This window comes from Quercus suber, unplaced genomic scaffold, assembly GCF_002906115.3.
Source record: "Quercus suber isolate HL8 unplaced genomic scaffold, Cork oak 2.0 scaffold_615, whole genome shotgun sequence".
In the NCBI taxonomy this organism is placed as follows: Eukaryota; Viridiplantae; Streptophyta; class Magnoliopsida; order Fagales; family Fagaceae; genus Quercus; species Quercus suber.
The window spans coordinates 244,461-263,338 of record NW_027070058.1 but is presented as its reverse complement, the minus strand read 5'-3'; the positions used below and the strand labels follow the sequence as shown (position 1 = coordinate 263,338).

At 34.2% G+C, this 18,878-nt stretch overlaps 1 protein-coding gene and 1 long non-coding RNA gene across 7 annotated transcripts; both read right to left on the bottom strand.

Annotated features, from left to right (window-relative positions):
- Positions 1-1,516: 1,516 nt before the first annotated feature.
- On the bottom strand, positions 1,517-13,938 carry LOC112025178 (uncharacterized). 5 transcript variants are annotated; one of them, XM_065765197.1, is made up of 16 exons: positions 13,442-13,932; positions 13,202-13,324; positions 12,687-12,854; positions 12,340-12,567; positions 12,102-12,196; positions 10,976-11,060; positions 10,617-10,817; positions 9,012-9,071; positions 7,951-8,030; positions 5,981-6,306; positions 5,765-5,856; positions 5,544-5,673; positions 3,532-4,709; positions 3,142-3,446; positions 2,257-2,424; positions 1,517-2,164 (listed from the first exon to the last, which is right to left on the bottom strand). In XM_065765197.1, exons 1-16 carry the CDS (start codon positions 13,706-13,708, stop codon positions 2,035-2,037), a joined length of 3,636 nt encoding a protein of 1,211 aa, XP_065621269.1. In that variant the 5' UTR covers positions 13,709-13,932; the 3' UTR covers positions 1,517-2,034. The 5 variants fall into 5 exon arrangements, with proteins under 5 accessions (XP_065621269.1, XP_065621270.1, XP_023913613.2 ...); XM_065765198.1 differs by having other exon boundaries at positions 13,202-13,321; XM_024057845.2 differs by having other exon boundaries at positions 13,436-13,931.
- A 3,116-nt stretch (positions 13,939-17,054) lies between these two features.
- Positions 17,055-17,943, bottom strand: LOC136064049 (uncharacterized). Of its 2 annotated transcripts, XR_010625694.1 has the most exons (3): positions 17,858-17,943; positions 17,652-17,756; positions 17,055-17,561 (listed from the first exon to the last, which is right to left on the bottom strand). It is a non-coding gene; the product is annotated as an uncharacterized LOC136064049 (long non-coding RNA). The 2 variants fall into 2 exon arrangements; XR_010625693.1 differs by lacking the exon at positions 17,055-17,561 and having other exon boundaries at positions 17,651-17,756.
- Positions 17,944-18,878: the final 935 nt, after the last annotated feature.

The following is an 18,878-nucleotide window of genomic DNA, read 5'->3' as shown; positions in this document are numbered from 1 at the left end:
TGAATGGGGATATGTGCATGAGATCGTTCAGCTCAATTACAATATGTTAAGTTCAAGATCCTGGCATACAAAATATTTGGATAGAAATAGTATAAAAAATATACTCATTAGTTCAGAGAAAAAATAACAACAAAAATCTAAATAATTTAATTTGTATGGAAAGCTAACAAAAGCAAAATTCAATTTTGAATGTAATTAAATTTCTCTAAGCATCGGTTTTATATGTATGTGTGTATATATATATATATATATAATTAGGTTTTTTATGGTTTATTTATATTGAACTCCTTATTTTTTACATTGAATTAACTCACTTGGTACAAAAATTTAAAAACTTACATTAGATGAGATAGATGGCACAAAATTAAACTCTAATTGAATTCTAATTTTTACACTGAATTAACTAACTTAGTACAAGAATTTAAAAACTTAGATTAGATGGGACACATGGCGCAAAATTAGACTCTAATTAAATTCAAATTTGAAATCTAATTGAATTTTCTCTCAGTTTGGTCTATTAATATATATAGACAATAGTAGAGTAAAAAAAAAATCGTTGATAAAACCTTGTGTTTAACCGAAGTAACAAAATTTGATTTTTTGACAATCACTTTCTTAGTCTAACCAAAACTCTCTTTCTACCATGTTCATTTAAAATTGATCCATTTCATGTTTCAAATTATGTGTTACAAATCTAAAAGTACATCCAATGTAACGCACCTTATACATTATTAGATACAAGAAGTAAAATTGTAATCATAAAATGAACTCTTTTCTACTGAAATGGACGGGGATCTTGTTCTCTTGTTCAATGGCTACCAAACCAATTTGATTTATGAACTGTAAGAGAAGTAACAAAAGCTTCAAATGGAAATGATTTCATAAACTTTTAATTAACAAAATTAAAAGTTAGATACCCAGTCTGAATTATGATAATAAAAAAAAGTTGTACATTTTTAAATAAACGGGCTTCGACTTGCAGCATAGAGGCAAGCTGGGCTAAAAAATTCTTATTTAGCAATCTTGTCAACTTTAGGTCCCTTGTCAGTTGTTTTGGACCTTTGGTTTCCGCTAACTTAGGCTGTTATGCAGTTTTTCTTTTCTGCTTTAACAAAATGTAATACACTCTTGTTCATAAAAAATAAAAAATAAAAATGTAATACATTCTTCAATTAACAGAAAAAATTACTAAAGCACACTTTTCTCCCTTTAAATTTTTAGGTTTTTTGCATTTTATTTTTATTTTTATCTTTTGCAATTTCAAATTTTTTCCTTTTTACCCTTCGTGTTTGATTTCATTTTGATATTAGCTTTATCGTCCATCTTTATTTAAAATCTTGTAACACCTAATATTATGAGTGACGTGTGATAATAGACTGTACTTATCTAACACAACGATTAGAGAACTAATAAAAATGGATTGATGAATTGTCTTAATAGACAACACTTATCTAGCACTTAATATGGGTAACTTGTCTTATTGAACAACTTTTATATGACTAACAAAGAGTAAAGCTTGCTGCCAAAACTACGTATTTCCAATAACATCATTTTAGTCATACAAGCAGTACTTGAGAAGAATAAGCTGTATGAACAGGGGTATATTACATTTGAGTGCTCTGTGTCTCTGACAACCAGTTCCGAATATTTGGTGTCAAATACTTTGTTATGTAAATGACTTTGCGCTAGATATTATAATAATTAACAAAAGAGAACCACTAAAACTCTACAATAAAAAAATGGAATAAATTATTGGCTCAAGCTAGCTACTCCAGGATACCCCATTCATCGGGCATCGTTCGTATTATCTACTGCTGGGCTATGACCGAAGACACGGACCAACATAATACCATATCATGAAGCTGCTGGTCACTCTAAAGATTTCCTTTAGAGTGAACGGAACCATATGCCAGTCAACCTCGATCTTAATGTCACATTCTTCAATAGGTTCTCCTATAGGGCCCGAGTAGCATATCATGGTATCAATGTAAGGGTTATTGCATCTACTTTGTTAGTTTTCCAAGTAGCAAAGTTCTATCTCGAACTAGCATCAACTAACTGGGATGAAAAACTCCCGTACAAGTTATATTGATCCAGCAACAATATGTCTTCCGGAGACAACATCAATGAACCAGTACTCAAGTAGTGTCGAGCAGCCCGTCCCCTGCATTGAAACATATTGAGCAACTATTGCAAGAGACGTGCCACAAATTGTTATGCTACAAGAACGCCATATTCAACATTTTAAGCGCATACCTCCGTCTTTTGGTCTTGTGAGTGCCTCCTGATAAACGGGAAGTTTCTGATCTTGAAATGTGGCACAATGAAGAAATATACTCATATAATGCCACATCTCTCACCATCAAGTATGATCTTGCAGGAATCATGGACTGGATTATATCAAAAGGACTTGAATTGATTCCACTGCATTACAGCCACCAAAGAAAATGGTTATATCAACAAAAAAATGCATACCAAGACCCAGGATAATGAGTTAAAAGCAGATTGCTAAAACTGCCACTTCTAAGACAACTTTTATTTTGAATGAGTTAAATACCAATTGAGAACATGCACAAAAGATTTGCTTCGGAACATGTAACTCACACTAGACCATGTTCAAACCTTACATTTGCACTTCTCACACTTGTTTGAGGAATAGTTCATTGTATTCGATGGGTGGTCATGTTCACAAAATTCATAATTAATTGTCTTAATTCTCCTCACTTTTACAGAAATGAAACCAAAAATTGACTATGTGACTACCACCTTGCAAGAAATTAGCAATGCAAATTGGGTTATAACAGAGTAAAGACTGGAAAGTCCCACCTCATCCATCTCTCAAGTAGAAGATTACACTTTTTTTCTTAAGGAAAGAAAAAAGAACAATAAATGTTAAGTGAATCTGTGCCCCTGCCACAACAGAAGTTTCAAAGTAGACATAGGATAGTGTGAGGATTCCCACCCAAAAAATAAATATTTCAGTGCTAACATCCGTTTAGTGTTAGGATGTCAACTAATATTGAAAACTTGCAAAAGCTTCAGGATACAATATTATTAACATATCATTGTATACCAATATACATGGATGTCATTTAAATAATGCGTACAACATCACCATAACAAGGGATTTGAGGTCAATACCTTCTCGACAAATCACTTTTAGGTGGACTCATTTCTGAACTCCTTGCCCCAAATAATGTACTACTTGTTCTCATTTCCTGTCCAATTAATTTACCCAATGCCATTGTATGAGTTGTGGAACCCAACATCTCTGAGGCTATATCAACACTGCTCTCACAGCCCATCTTTGATCCTACAGCAGCTATATCTTTTGCATAAAAGCAAAAACCATGTTGTGCAATTGCAGATGTCATCTGTATTTGCTCATCACACCAGCTGAATGCATCTGATCCCTCAGAAGGGTCCAAAGATGGTTCCAATGAATCCTGCAAAAACACTTGACTATCATAATAAAATACACATGAATAACAAAAGAATAGGGATTTTATATTTTTTTTTAAGGATACTTACACTTGCTACCATTTGGCAGTTAGATAGCAACAGGTCAACTTCTGAGATTAGATTGCTCATACCATGAGCAAGTTTAATACTTTGAATTGCATCTTGTCGTTCCAAGACGATGTATTGCCTTAGATCAGTGCGACAGCCACGAAGCTTTATCCATGTGTCTTGTACTAAATCAGTCACCATCAACGGCCTAGGCTTCTCTACAAATTTGGACCTTCTATCAAAATCCATGCGACTGCACTCATCCATTACTTGATAACCTCTTGTAGCCTCAACACTTTCATTTTGGGAATCTTCCACCTCCTCTCCGTGAAGGATTTCAGGATTTACATCACATTTATTTCTTAGCATATCTGAATGTTTCTGTAATCTAAGTAAAGGTTTATCACAATTCTCTGCTTCATCTGGGAACAGGGTCTGGATCCACTCATTGCTCACAGAAACTTCTAAGGAATCAGCAACATGACCACTTCTAGATAACAGCTCTGTTACATCACCTATCATAGTTTCAGGAACAAATGATGATTCTGGCACAAATGATACATCAAAAGATTTGCAAGTCTCATCAATTTGCATATCAGGTCTTTCTGAATGTTGATAACAAGTTTCTTCCAAATTCTCTGCTCCACAGAGTAGCTTGTTGGTTAATGGGCTTAAGCAATTTTCAGTTAATGGACAAGAAAAGGGAAAGCTATTGTTGACTCCTTGGGATGGTTCATTGTTAGCATCTTTATCAAAAACTATAGAATACCCATTACTTAAAATCTCATCTTCAGAATCAGAAGACAGTACTGCATCCAGTTTCCTTCGAACATTTCGCCGAGAGAAAGCGACAGGGGGGCCTGAAGAATTGGATAATTCATCAAATTGAGCTGTGAATTCAATGCAGTCTTCAACAGAGCCATTCCTGTTCAACATTGCTAACTTCTTGGCCTCTATACTTTCTGTTTCATTATCATGTGTATCCAAACCTTTCTGCATTTCCATTTTGTCAAGTTCTTCCTCAACAACCTCCATTGAAGTAGAATTTTCTTCCATCATGGATAATGAATTGGTGATCTCCTTCTCAATTAGCTCAGATAACTGAGAAGGAAATTCCCAGGGAATAATCTTAGGTAGTAACTGATGGCCAGCATCAATATCAAATATCAATGAACCATATGTTCTCTTCTCTTTTCTATCTGGACAGTCAAAAGGATTATGTTAAAATTATCTCTTCAAGCTGGAACAAAAGGTTTGAAAATGCTAGAATTATTTTGCATGATTAAATTCACCTTTTCCTAATAGCTTAAGCTTTTGGTTTTGGGACAAAAGGTAATTTATTATAAAATGCAGTGCATGCAAATAAAAATTTCAAGTAAAGGCTCGAATCCATGTGCTGAGCATGAACATTAACATATGAGAAAAAATTCATTCCTATCAGTAATTTCCCAAATTATCTTAAGGCATATATACATTCTCCAAATGAAATCTGATAAATTACTAATTGTCCCAAAAGCTTAAGCTATTAGAAAATTGTGAATTTAATCACTTAACCATAATTCTAACAAAATCAATACAAAATATATATAGAGTTGTCATAATTTCACTCAGATGCTTAATTCTTAATTAATTAAGCAGTTTCTGTTAGCTTTAGCAACATCTGTATAGGTGACCACCACACGTAAGCTGCATATTTACTAAAATTATTTTATAAATGCAGTCAATGATGACATGTGAGACCCCCAAAATGCAGATGGTGTGCTGTATTTCACAGGCTGATTGACTGCAATTCACTCAAATACTAGCTGCATCCTGCAAGGCTGCATATTGTATTCCCTGAGAATCTAAAAGAGTTGTATTTGACTGATCAGGGAACCAATTCCCAAATCAAAAATGTGTAGACTTAATAGCAATAATGGCAATATAATAAAAGGAGTTGCGAGTAACAATATCAACAACAAAAATGACACTGTAAACAATAATAACATGCATACAGATGCTAAGCAAGCATGCAAATGTATTGTGCAAAACACCTTTTCTAAATCTTCTACCCTGGCACCAGAACTGAAGATGCATAATGATTTTCCGAATATCTCCATCACAAGACCCAACTAATCGCTCCAGTAAATGAGGTTGGACATTGGCTCCTTCTGCAGCACAAACCTACAGTTGGAAAACAAAATAAACTGCAAGGAACACAAAAATCCACAATGGGAAAGCTGAGAGAAGAGGGGAAGGCACAGGAAGCACATACCATACATATATGGCAAAGCAGCTCTTTTAATGATGGCAATGTGAAACCCACCTGTAGCCTGTCCAAACTGTCTGGCAGGACAGGGTTGTTACCTGCATTTTACCAGAATAAGAATAAAAACAAAGAAATTAAGTTAAAACCAAAAATATTTTTGATAAGTTAAAACCAACAATATTACAGTCAATAATGAGACTCTCGATCAGCAAGTCCTCTTACTATTGCTGGTCAATATCATGGGTCCCTTTGCTGTTTCAGCAATTTGTTGTATAGCAGCAAGAAAGCCACGGTCTTCAAGAAAAGTGATATCCACATCCTCAAAGAGAATCAAAGGCTTAACTTCACTTTGATTATGTGCAGTTCCATTCTCCTTGCAGATAAATTTTGCTGAGGCTCCAATGCCATCATGAGGAGCTTCCTCATCTGATAAGGGTATCACTTCTACCACCTCATTTTCAAACTCTTGTGATGCTCTACCATTGGGCAGAGATTGGGGAGACATCACAATATGATTGTTCTGTGATTCCACAGGATGTCCCAATGACCTGAAAAAATATATACCATATCATAATAGGATAGATGATCACAGTATTACTCAAGGAATAATGTTTAATTTCTGATCATTTTGTTATAATTCATTAAAAACAACGGGCTACGGCTGAAATATGTGCGATATTACAAGATTCCTACTAGCAAGCAAGATTTTGCTTACATCATGGTCTTTTAAAGAGGATGCACTCATTAGCTGAAAAATAAGACAGTAAAATCTATAAAAAATAAAAATAAAAAAAATTGTTCTAGAAACAAATTTGATACATTCCAAAGTATCATAGCACTACAAATGACTAATTCTCTCAATTCATCAAGTCTGGCATTTGGTAACAAGTACACTTTTATGCAGAATGTTCCCCTTCTAAGTTTATGCTCATGACAGAACAAATCCTTCATGCTCTACAATGATAACAAGTAATAATTCTAAAGCAGATTCCCATATTTAGTCATTTGAAGTGACATAGAAAAATGGTCTATGGTCTAGTCATAGAAGAAAAAGAAAATTAAAATGATGTAAATTACACTGACGCCTACGAGGAGGTATAGCGAAATTAGACTACTATACCCAAATTTCAAGAAATGACACTCCACCCCAAAGTAATTCAGAAGGGGGTAGACTGTCAATTATTTTGATCATTTAGGGGAATGAGTCTAATTTCACTATGCCTCGAGGGTGTCAGTGCAATTTACCTAAAAAATGTGCAATTATCTTTAGCACTCCAAGAACAAATTGTAAATAGATTCCCATATTTAGTCATTTAAAGTAAAGTGGAAGGATGATCTTAGTTGCAGAAGAGAGAATTTTTTTAATGTGTGTGTGTGTGTGTTGTATGTATATGTTCAATTATCATTAGCACTCCAAGATTAAATTATTAAAAAAAATGTAATTTGTTTTTTTAGTCCCTCAAATATGGGGTCAGTTTGATTTTGGTCCCTCAATTTTAGAATGTTCAATTTTTTCCTTCAAATTTTTAAAAGTAACAATTTAGTCCATACATTTATTTTTCTTTTTAAGGAACCAAAATCGAACCGAGCTGATATCTAAAAAACCAACCTCAGGAACTAAAATCAAACCAACCCCATAAGGGACCAAAAATGCAAGTAATAAATGGACAGAAAATAGACAAAGGGACTAAATTATTACATTTTAAAATTTGAAGTTGAAGGACCAAAATCAAACCTATATTTGAGGGACTAAAAATGCAATTTACCCTGTAAATATTTACAACCCCTCCAAGCGGAAGTCATAAATAAATCATATAGTGATGATCTGGCAAATTTATCCCATTCTAAAGTGCATTTAAAAAGTGGCTGAAAAGAATTTTCTGAAGCCAGATCCTCACAAGTACTAGTCCTGCTTTATCATACATTTATATTACTTTGAGGCCCAGGTTCCCTTTTTCTCCCCATTTTTAATTTTCTACTGCACCCTCTACATTGTCATCCTTAATGAATTATTTATCTCATATTAAATGCAATATACAACGAACACATGAAACAATGAAACATAGAAGAAAGTGTCATTGGAAATAAAAAAGACCGCACAATTGGAAAGTATAGTCAGATACAATTACCCAGCACAATAAATTTGAGAGATTAAAAACGCAGCCACTAGTGCTAAAGATAAATTGATAAACCTTTTGAGCCAACGTGATTCTAAAGCCTCCCCAAACCTCTGCTTCACTAGAGCTCCACTGCGACAGTCTGATGCACTTAGCTAACAAAGCAACAGATAAGACACATTTAACTTTCACTTGAAAGGCTATTTCCATAATGTTAAACTATACAAGAAGTTATTGAATTGACTTTTAACAGTAAGTTAAAATGGTTCAAATTGTTGATAGCAGTAGTGGGATATACCCCTAATTATATCAAACAGCAACGAAGAAGACAATTCTGCTTTCTGTCTGTAGCAGACTTGTAGCTGAAGTTCAGGTCCTTGGGAATAAGGCAAAACAAACTATTTCTTATAGCACTGCTGTAGTGAATAGAAACACTTCTACTGATAACACAATAACTCCAAAATGACTAACTGAAATTTTTTGTGCTTTGTGCTCATACACAAAAATCAGGGGGGTAGTCAGTCATTTAGAGGGGAAACTAGAGCTTAAATTTATTGCATATTGGATTCAATGGCAAGCATCTTTGAGCACAGTTTCTGCAACCTACCAACACCATGTTGATATATTTTCAAGAATCTAAAGATGATGTCTGAAAATCCCAAACCAAAAAGAATTTGTTGAGTTTAACCGTTAAAAAGCAGTTTCAACCAATCCTATAATTAATTGATTCAAGTAATAAGTAATAACTTGCAGCCAATCTCTGAATCCAACCAACCCAACTGTTTCTAACCAACTCATGTGAAACCTGCCTATCAACTTAATAAGTGCTTTGGTCTGGCATTGGTTAGGATATATTCAACCCAATTTCAGGTTGGCGTCAAAATCCACCCCAAGACTGACCAACACAAAATGTGCAGAATCCAAAATATTGCACAGTGCACCACAAAATGCATTATGCCATACCCAGTGCACAAAATCCCATGGCTATATTAACTTTTAACCATGCATCCCAGCATCTTGAGCTTCCTATTCATGATTATATGCATATTAGGATACATAAAATCAATTGGTGAAACCATCAAATCTGGAATGCTCAATACAGTTCAACAACAAAATTGTGCAATTTCAGGTGATACCTCCAAAATCTCAAACCCTTGCTCCTGCGCACAAGCATAGATAGCTGCAGATTTCCCACACTGCAACACAAGAAACAAACCTTTTAACTGCCAGTATGAACCAAAAGCATTTGCTAAGAAAACATTGAGTTTGAGAACATTTATGCCATATGGAAAATAAATGAATAAGTTTCAATTTTCATTAACAGATTTCACTTAACAATGAAGGAATTTAAACATATTACCCCAACATAAAGCAGACAAAAACTGATGAGAAAAGGCCAACAAAGTGCCAAATCTAACAGTAAAGTATATTGGCACAAGCATTGTACAAAACCTCTTATCTGTGGGATAAGATCCCCTCCCATTGAATCCTCCTATTTTTATTTAGGTGTAAGACATGTAGCATTTAAAATCAAATAAATGCCGTGTGTCTCAAACCAGGCTAAAATTGGGAGGGAATTGGAGGATTGCATTGGAGGAGATCCTTTCCCTATAGGCAGGATAGTGCACACTAACTTAATTACCAAAGTTTGATTTTCTACTCAACTACATGCACCTCCAAGGAAAATCGGTTAGAAATTCTAGAATAGATTTCCTTCCAATGATTCCTAAAAAGAAGAAAACAGATCGACACACATTTTGGCTTCCATCAAAGACAAACTCCTCTAATCAATAGGTCTCATTTTTATTTTTATTTTATAAATCAATGGATGTCAAAATTATTAAACATTAATTGAAAATGAGTAATTATATCTCCAAGTTAAACTTCTTTTATGACAAAGAGTTACCGAGATCCCCAAAAACAGTAAAGAGATTAAGATGCAGGCCCAATTGAACATCATGATTGTCAAACCTGCTAGGTCAGTAGAATTATACTGCGGACTATTGTGACAAAGCAAGTTAAAAGAACATTAGTACCACTGATATAACCCCTCATTCTTTAAACATTTTTCTAACACCTTTTCCCACACAGCAGCATTGGGTTCTATGGTTATAGACTTATAGCATCCTGCCCACCCCATTTAAGAATTTTGTTTAGGAGAGAAACTCGCTACCTATCAAAATTTGTCTCCTAAAAATCCTACCACCTGAAAAAAAAAAACTTGGATTGAAATTTAATGTTTTATGAAAAAACCAACTACATAAGCAAACATTCTTTATTATCCTGCAAAGTTCCAAGACTGGAGCAGCCTATTTGTATGCATGACATGTTTTTTTATTATAGCTACCGTGTATATCAATACTATGTCCATAGGATATGATAAATTTTATTCCACTGGATGTCAACCCAGCCTCCACCTTTATCTGGGCTTAGTATAGGCAGACACCATTTTTTAGAATTAAAAAGTAAACTAAACTAGGAAAGAAAATAGGATTACCAATAAATGAACCTCAAACAAGGAAAAAGTGTTATTAGTCTTCAAAGCAATATTCCTGAAAGAATTTACCGAAAGATGGCCAAAATCACTATCATTTTGAATGCATGTTGAGATATGATGAAGGAAATGTTCTCCAAGCAAGTAATAACAACACCACAACTTCAAGTACAGAAACCAGAAACAATCCAAACTTAAATTAAAACAAACAGAAGGTGCAATTAAAAAAATATATATTTGGATATACCCCAACTGGTCCTGTAACTAAGAGAACGTTCTTTAGACCAGGCTCTTCATCTATGTCATCTGAATCAGAACACCTATAATCATCATCTTGTATGTCACATTGATCACCATCAGTTCGAACTTTGCTGATTTGGAAACCTCTTTCATGCCACATATGTAGCCAATCACTCAAAAACTTGACAGATTCATCATTACCACATACCTGCAGGACACCAGAATAACAGAATTATGAAAAGTAAATGTACATCATCTCCAATGAGAAACAGGACAAAGGGGAAAAGGTGTCAATCTACTTAGGTAAATAAATAATTGAAACACACAACATCAATGCAAAGAAGAGACTAAAACAACATATCTGACCTCAGTAGCCTTCTTTGGTTTATATTTATATGTCCATAAGCTATTCTCAAGCTGATTATCAGGACGTGCATAGTATGACATCATACTGCAATATCAGCATAAATGAAAGAGATATCAATATCTAGTATTCCAACTGAGAATCATGCATAAATGATTTAAAAACTAGTGATAAGTGTCACAAACAGTATAGTTATAACTCGGTGAAAGAAAGGGGATATGGGAAAAGTGGCTGAAATGCTTGTCTGATATTATACACAAAAATAATTGAATTGGGAACTAAGTGTAATTAACTTTTTTTATTTAGAAGTGACTAAGTATGATTAACTTATGTGATGGTTTGACAAATGCATCCATGTTTGATATTTCAACAAAATTGTTTACCACCAAGACAGTATGGGTCCAAAGACGGTTAAAGAAAAAAAAATTGCAATCATGTCATGCATTCATGTTGTAATTTTCTACAATGATATGACTTCATCAAGGATGTGTTATTCAAAATTGCACCAGTACAAGAGCTTATATAAATTTAACAGGACATTTGCTACCATATCACCACGTACAAAGGCTAATAACAGTTATCTACAAACATTTTTAAAGATAGCACAATTGTGCTAATATTTTTGGCAGTTTCAAAGGTTCCTTCAGCCTTTAGCTTTGGCAGAAAAGATTTATAAAAGACCATTTTAATAAGGAGTAGTTAGAGCAAAGACAGCAATCTAAGGAAAAGTTGTTTCAGTGGTTTCTTTTCTTCTTTCTCCACCAGAATGATAAAATCTTAATGCCATGGTAAGTTGAACCAAGAAGGTGAGAATTGACACTAAAGTTTACATATACAGTAAGGGAAGAAGGAAGAATAAAATCCTCAAAGACAACCAAATGACAAGTAAACATTGAATTATCATGCCTCTTTGAAGTGGTAGAGTAAATACTGGAAATATACTTGCAAAGTATTATATGTGGTTGTAAAAAAGGGAAGGGGGGGGGGGGTATAAAGACAAAATTGTCTGACTTAAACGTTATGAGTCGTGTAAATTATAAATTTAAATGTGAACAGGAAAAACATCGATAAGTAAAGGAAGATTATCCATATATAAACACCATGGAGATTTTGAACATTAAAGTTAACCTTTCCCGAAGAAATCTACTTTGCTGCAGAATATCTGACTTCCTAAGACAGCTAGCATGCCCAGAAAATAAACCAACTTCCTCCACCTCATAGTCCTGAGAGTAATTCATATATAATGACTCAAAAATCATTACATGTAGAGAAACTAAAACAATTCAAAAAGGGAGGGGGGAGGGGGCTGGGGGGGAATTGAAAGAAGGAATTGGTGACGTATTCAGATAAATGATGCAGTACATACCACTTCAGGTGCATGTTCTAGTTGCTTAGGACACTGATCCAAAGACGCTTCATTCAGTACAGTTGATGCATCCCAAGGATGTAAAAAGATGGGAAGCTTATCAATATGTAAGGACCCAGCAGAGCTTTCAAAAATTGATGATGATGTGTTTTCTAAACTATGATTGGTATTGATAAAGGTGTCATCACAAAATTTCCAGTTTCTCCAATCAAGAGACGCTGCCTCATCCTGCATAACAGAGAATTTAGGTTTCACCTTAGGTGAGGAAGGTAAATAAAGACATTAAAATTCGGAAATTAAATACATTTTTTCAATTCATACGGAAAGCTAACTTTGAAGTACCATACTTGAGTTGTTTCAAATACATGAATTGGGCCGCAAGTAATACTTTTATCCCCCAAATCAACAAAGCAACAACTACCCTCCACTTCAGTAGCCTCTTGGTTTTTCTTTCCTGCTTTCCATGATGAGAAAAAAGGATGAATTTGCTTTCCTGCAAACATCCGTGAATTTTCCTGATCATACACAAAAGAAAAACACTTAGAGCTACACACTGAATACTACGGGTGATAAACATGAAGCAAACAAACCCAAGATACAATCACTTTCAATATTCAAGCTAAAAGTTTTCATTTAACCAAATATCCCAAAATCAGCACAAAACCAAAGAAGTACAACTTGAGCTACCATAACTAATTTCAGCTTATTCCTCTTTTTTTTTGTAATTTTTTTGATACCAAAATCGTTATTTATTCATAGTATGAGTAAGCAATAACCACAATGACAAACATAAGCATATCCAATTACCAAAATCTAGCAATATGAGCCGAACCCGGCAATCGAATTGAGCATGGTGACTGACCTGAGCTGACATCTTTGCCTCCAACCGCAAATCCGGAACTGGCGGGGATGCAGCTTGACACTCTATCGAATCAGCCATTGTTTTCTTGGGCGTAGTATTCACTGCTCGCTTCTCCTTCACCTGCTATAAAAAACAAATACTTGAGAATTAGCTACTTTCTTATCCTAAATTTTCAATCAGATAATTCAAATTCAATGCACATTAACAATTCAGCAATAAACAACCAAGATTCACCTGAACCTTCTTGGAAGCTCGCAGCATTGACTTTCCTTTAGGCTTCCTCTTCTTCTTGCTTTGACTGCTCCCACCGAAATCCTCGTCCTCATCTTCCGAACAGTCCTTCTGAACCTTGTGATCGCCGTTCTCTTCGCACTCTTGCGGTTTTTGTGGGAAGAGCGTGGACTGGACCAATCTGCGGCGAACACATCGCCGCAGATCCTCCGGTGGCCGGAGATCGCCGGGGCTGAGCTCCGTCAAGGGCTCGTCTTTGTCGTCCGATTTGTCCATGTAATGTAGATGTAGGTTTGGTTTTTGGTTTTGGGGAATTAGGGTATTGGAAGAGGAATTTGGGAATTGGCGACGAAATTGAAAATTCTGATTTTGGAGAATAAAAAAGGTTTTAGAGAAAAAGAAAAAATATATATATTTGGAGGGAAAGAGAACGTTGTTCCCGCCTTGGAGCAGAGGGATTTTTGCTTTTTGGCAGTGAAGTTAGGTTAGGTTTGGGTTTTTTTTTTTTTTTTTTTTATGAATCCGTGGCCCGTGGGTTTGCTACCATTTGTTGGGCTTGAAATATGTTGTTTTTTTCTTTAGGTTGGGTTTGGGATTGATGTTGGGCTTTGGGCAGTGGGCTTGCTCTGTTACATTTTTTTTTTTTTAGATTTTAGTTTAAAAAATTTTTGGGCTTTTTTTTTTAAAGTAGAACAGATAATTTTATTTATTTATTTATTTGAGGGTGTTCTTGATTTTGTTTGGGGGTGTTCTTTTTTTTTTTAAAGGGTAAATAAATAAATAAATTTAAATTATTATATATATATATATATAATATTTTATTTTTGGGTCAAACTGTTCCTGGGAACACCCTGCCGTCAACGTGGCGTCGCCACTAATGACAAAATGGGGAAATGGGTCACGTTTCTTTATGCTCGTCGGCGCCGCTGGGTCACGACGAAGGAGATTGCGCCGCTGTACACGTCAGAGCGATGGGTGTTGTTCACTGGTGACGGTCCTGACGAGGCGAAGGAGCTTAAGAAATTTTTATGGGTTCGGGTTTGTGCTTTGGGAGAATGACAGGGTTGAAGGGGGAAGGGAAAATGAGAAAAGAGAAAAAATGGGGATGAACAAGATTAGGCGGGTAACAAAATAGCTTTGCTTTGACCAAGTGACAGGCATGGGCCCACAAACAGTGTGGAAAATATTGATCGATGACAAGTGAGTGATGGGGCCAAATGGGTGGTGGGGTATTGAGTGATGAGTGATAAGTGATGGAAATTGAGTGAGAAGTGATGACGGAAATTGAGTGAGGAGTGATGAGTAATTAAAAAAAAAAATCAAAACAAGGCCTGAGCTTTAGACACTACAAGAAAAGAGTCTACTAGCGAGCGCCATATTCCCTCGCAAAAATTCAAATATCGTCGCAAAAGGTTATTAGCGAGGGCATATGGCCCTCGAAGGCCGTCGTGTTTGCACTTGTCACTAAAAGAGATTTTGCGACCATACATTCGCAAATAAATAATTTACGAGGGCAATCCACCGTCACTACTAAACAAATTCGCTCTCACAAATATATTACCAAACAACAAGAAAAGTCGACGACTTATTTTTAGCGAGGGAAAACAGTCGTCGTTAATAACTATTTGTGAGGACCTTTATACCCTCGCAATTAGTTATTTGCGAATTCTAAATTGACTACATACTTTTTAGTGACAAATAATGGCGTTGCTAAAATTTATTTGTGAGGGCTTTTAACCCATCGCAACTTATTTTTAGCGAGAGAAAGCAGTCGTCGTTGACAACTATTTATGAGGACCTTTATACCCTCACAATAATGGCATCGCTAAAATTTATTTGTGAGGGCTTTTAACCCCTCGCAACTTATTTATAGCAAGGGGATGCAATCGTCGTTAATAATTATTTGTGAGGGCATTTATACCCTCGCAATAATGGCATTGCTAAAATTTATTTGTGAGGACTTTTTAACCCCTCGCAACTTATTTTTAGCGAGGGGAAGCAATCATCATTAATAACTATTTGTGAGGACATTTATACCCTCGCAATTAGTTATTTGCAAATTTCAAATTAACGACAAGACAAATAATGTCGGCGCTAAAATTTATTTGTAAAGGATTTTAACCCCCTCGCAATTAGTTAGGAATAATAGTGACTTTATATTGCGAGGGACTTTGTCATCACTATAAAGTTATTTATGACCAAATTTTTATGTCATTGGTGATAATATTTTATATAATTTTTGAAATATTTTATTATTTATTTATTTATAATTTATTTTATATCATTTTTGTTTAACTATCATGTTACAATAGTACAATAATTACTAAAAATTGATACAATAGTCCAATAATTACTAAAAATTGATCCATCGAAACATAAAAATTCATGTAAGTTCAAACTTTAAAATATAAAATATACAAATAAATACTGGAATTAAACCTTGTTTTAAACTTAAACAACTAGAATTATGACAAGATCTATATTAGTCTTCCATTGAGTCACCCTCCAAGCTGTTTTCAACCTCTATGTTATTGTTTGAGTTGTCCTCTTCATCTCTGCTAGTACCATCTTAAAAAATAAAAAATAAAAAATAAAATTAAACATTAGTTAAAATGAAACAATTAAAGTGAATTTGTAATTGTATCAATGCTTCAATAAATAAGTAAACATATACCATATCAAATCTAATCATATAATAATATATCATAAACAACAGTAATACCTTTTTTTTTTTTTTAATTTAACAATAACAATAACTTAATTTGATTACTTAAACCACTATCAAAATTAAATATAAACTAAGATAATATAACAATTCCAGATTTATGTGCAACAGCCAACAAGGCCCTCCACACAATCCAAAGCTTAAAGTCAGAATGGATATATCTTGGCCCTTGAAGTTAACAAAAGTGAAACTTCAAGTCCAAACCTAGCCACTGGTTACAATAGGTTCACCCAATGCAAACCTTGGCCAATGCTATAAATTATTGTCAGCAATAATTTTGTCCTAAAACTAAAAGATAGGATAGGCCAAATTATCAAACAAGGATGCTTCTATGATGGTCTTGCAAGAGAAAAAAAAACACCAAGGCACTTCATGAACATCAGGGAGAGACCCTTAACAGTGCATGAAGACAACGGTTCAGAGCTGTGGTTTTACTAGTAGAAACAAAACAAGAAGCAATCAATGTAAACATATATGGTCCAGGCAAAACATGAGCTTCAATGAAACCATACATGGAAGAAATAACAAAGTTTTGTTTCTTATAAATGTTACTATTTTGTACCCAGGGGAAAAAAAAAACAATTATTAGTACTGCACGCGTGATTTTTCCTAAACTGTAACCCACATACTTACAATAAGACTCAAACCCCAAATAAAAAGGACAATATGGTTTGCATGTTCCCAAAAATGTGACTATTGTTTTGCACCAAAAAAAAAAAAAACTACTTAAAGCAATAAAGCCAATAAACATGTATGGACTAGTTTAACAGTAATAATAACTTAATTGATTACTTGAACCACTATCAAAATTAAATATAAATTAAAATAATATAACAATTGTGAAAAACGTAAACCACAAAACACATATGATATACAAAATTAAATACAAAACCTTTACACAACTGTCAAAACAGTAGATAGTATCATAGTCCTATTATCATTTATCAAAACTAAATATAAAATAATATAATATTATAATAGCTGCAAGCTGTAAACCACAACAAACCAATAGAAAGTTGTAGAAGATCCAAGAGGCAAAAGCAGAAGTTTGAGATTGTACTGTGGTAGCTGGATCTATGTTAGATTGTTGTGGTATGCCCATCGACTACAACTTTGTGCAAACTTCTCTTTAAACTTCTCCACAACTTTTGCAAGTTTGGAATCCATTTCCTCTCTAAGATGTGCCTCCAAATCTTCTTTTTCTTTTGTAAAATCCTCTCTGCAACGTTTGCTACATCCTTTACCAGATGAAGTCAAGCCGTACACATCCTTTGCCTTAATACCTATTCCCATGCCAAGAATACGACCATGACTTGGTTCACCAACCACTTCGCGAAAGATCTAATAATCATTTGTCTTAGTACCTTCAGAAACAGCTTTGGCCTTTATGGCATCCATTTTTCCCTACACATAAATAAAAACCACGTGGATAATCAAAACAACAAAAAAACTAAAGTTGATAACAAAATTAAAATTTTGGTATAAGTTGCATACATATAATGTCTTAGCATGATCAGTTGCCCATTCTTTGCCATCCTTCTTTGTGTGAAATTTTTTAAAGCAATCAATGGGGCTAGGCTCAGAGCCCATCTCAAGATACTACAATATTTAAAAGGAAAAAAAAAAAAACATTGGTAAAGTTATTAAACTATGTAAATAAACAATAAAATGTAAAACTATTTGATGATAATATAATATACCATTTCATATCTGTACTTGGCCATTGGTACAAAACATGTAGTGGAGAAAATTTTAGACTTATTTCTGTTATCCTTATTTGTCGAACTTATCTCCTACACACATAATTCATACGCTAGAACATTAGTTTCTATGAAAATATTAACAAATAATGGTTAGAGAGAGAGTGAGAGAATTTATGACATGTATTTCATTTATGCTCCCATTTATCCACCATATCTTTCCAAACTTGTAACGATCTTCTTTCTTTTTGTACTCAAAGAAAACAAGTACTTAAAGCAACCACCACCTTGTTCTTACAAGAAGAGAATAAGCCAACTTCAGCAAGAACTCAAATTATTGTTAATATGTTTCTTTTTCTTCTTCTTCTTCTTCTTCTTCTTGAATTTATTTTTTCCAAGTTGAATTCAAAATTTAATTCTTTAATGCTAAATCACCTTACAGTATACTCGTTTTTATAATTATTTGTAGCCCCTTCCCATCTCTGGTGATTACAAGTGTTAGCTAGGATGCACGGATACTCCATATTTGTTCACATACCTGTATCCGATACATATTGTACCGGTATCATACCATATACCTCTAAGATACATACCCAATCATTTTAAAAAAAATTAACAATACATCTAGGATACACCTGTGATATGACTTGGATATTGTTCTAAACTAACCCCCGATAGTGAGAGATAGCCGAAAGTTGTAAGAATTTTTATTTATATGTTTTATGTATTGGTTTCAATGTTAAACACTTACCTAGTTATCTATTATTTACTCTTTTGATCTTGGTTTGTATTCTAAACATCATTTAATGGCCATGGATTCACTTTATTACCCATTATTGCTTTTACATTGATATATGTTTAACAATATATAAAATAAATGCTTAAAAATATTTTAAAAAATTATTAATACACGTATCCCTAGTGTATCGTATCGTACCCTAAGTTTTTCAAAAAAAAAGTTGTATTCCCATACCCGTACCTATACTCGTATCCGTACCCATACATCATAGGGTGTTAGTCA

What these genes read in the sequence shown, in the direction of transcription:
- LOC112025178 (XM_024057845.2), bottom strand. Translation starts at nt 13,708, where the DNA reads ATGGACAAATCGGACGACAAAGACGAGCCCTTGACGGAGCTCAGCCCC. An exon ending in AGTAGATTTCTTCGGGAAAG is followed by an intron (nt 11,061 to 12,101) that starts GTTAACTTTAAT and finishes CTGATATTGCAG; the next exon opens with TATGATGTCATACTATGCAC. An exon ending in CATGATATTGACCAGCAATA is followed by an intron (nt 5,857 to 5,980) that starts GTAAGAGGACTT and finishes GGTAAAATGCAG; the next exon opens with GTAACAACCCTGTCCTGCCA.